We start from the raw sequence: 1484 nt of genomic DNA on the forward strand, positions 1-1484 counted from the left end.
TTAGGGCAGCTTGCCCACAGAGAGTATTGGCTTGCCTTTTGGAATTTGGGGTTGACTTCGAGCTTATAAATGTTGACCTCGACTCCAACGAGCATAAACAACCTGAATTTCTACAAAAACAGGTAAATGTTGTTCACGGTTAACGCGAAATAGTTATCTTTAATCTTTTGTGTGAATTGATGAAGAGCTTTCTTGTAGCCTTTCGGACAAGTCCCAGTTATTGAAGATGGCGATTTTCGGCTTTTTGGTAATGAGATATGATGTTTTTACTTATAGTATAGTTCACTGTTACCAGTGGGTCAATGGCCCAGTATCCGAGTTACTCGTAGATCCTAACTTTCTTGGAGGTCAAGGGTTCAAAGTCCATCAAAGGCGACATTGTGTGTGAGTTTTGTTGTATATAAATATTATATACTTCTGAAATATAATCCACTTTTAACCAACTTGTGTAGAATCTAGGGCAATCATGAGGTATTATGCAACAAAATACGCCGATAGAAATCCAAAACTCTATGGAACGAMTCTAGATGAGAAAGCGTTGGTTGACCAATGGCTAGAAGTCGAAGCACATCACTTCAACGACATGGTTTACACGATCGTTCTTCAAAAACTCGTCATCCCAAAGATGGGAGGGAAACCCGACTTAGCCCTAGTACAAAATTGCGAAAAAAAGCTTGAGAAAGTGTTTGATATATACGAACAACAACTTTCAAAGAATAGGTACCTAGCCGGAGATTGTTTCACACTAGCCGATCTGAGCCACCTTCCCGGGATTCGGTATCTGATAAATGAAGCTGAATTAGGACACATGGTGAAAGGGAAGAAGAACGTGAATTCGTGGTGGTGCGACATTTCGAACCGAGTTGCTTGGAAAAAAGTCATGCAACTAATGGAGTGAGTTAGTTGGACTGAATTCGGAGTTTCTGTATTTGCAAACAAAAAATAAATCGAACATTTCAGGTTTACAACTCATTAGTGAAGTTATGATGGATATATATTCTATATTATAAAACGTTCAGTATAAACTTTTAAAAACAACTCATTAAGCATTATGTTTTCGCTCATTAATTCATAATCTCCTAATATTGATGTTTACAGCTTATTACTAAATATGTATGCATATATGTATATGCATACAGCTTATAAAAAAAGCTTCATGCTTGAACTCCATAAACACATTCATATATAGGTGAGGCTCGCAAACGGTGGCAATAATTGATCTCCCTAATGTGATGGTATTGTCGAAGTATATGGTTGGGTYGCTATGGATTTGAGTTTCTTTTGGATGATCGTCGTTTCAGCTTGCGTACACCTTAACATAACTCAYGAAATCCTGAAATTAATAGCTATGAAATTTTTTAATGGTCTTGAGGAACTCAACATGTTGACCATTCGTCAGCAAATTCAAAATCTTCTTTTTTTTGAAGTATATAATATTTATATACGACAAATGCAACAAATAAACTCACACACCCTCCTCACTT

At 36.8% G+C, this 1484-nt stretch overlaps 1 protein-coding gene across 1 annotated transcript in view; it reads left to right on the plus strand.

The window, feature by feature from the left end:
• LOC112510819 (glutathione S-transferase F12-like) overlaps positions 1 to 1031 on the plus strand; it is a 10149-nt gene extending 9118 nt beyond the window's left edge. The window contains exons 3-5 of the mRNA XM_025116169.1: positions 5 to 122; positions 199 to 247; positions 453 to 1031. Of these exons, the coding sequence (XP_024971937.1) occupies positions 5 to 122; positions 199 to 247; positions 453 to 898 (613 nt within the window). The 3' untranslated portion in view covers positions 899 to 1031. The remainder of the gene's footprint in view (positions 1 to 4; positions 123 to 198; positions 248 to 452) is intronic.
• Positions 1032 to 1484: the final 453 nt, after the last annotated feature.

Source organism: Cynara cardunculus (genome assembly GCF_001531365.2).
Source record: "Cynara cardunculus var. scolymus isolate 2C chromosome LG 4, CcrdV1, whole genome shotgun sequence".
In the NCBI taxonomy this organism is placed as follows: domain Eukaryota; kingdom Viridiplantae; phylum Streptophyta; class Magnoliopsida; order Asterales; family Asteraceae; genus Cynara; species Cynara cardunculus.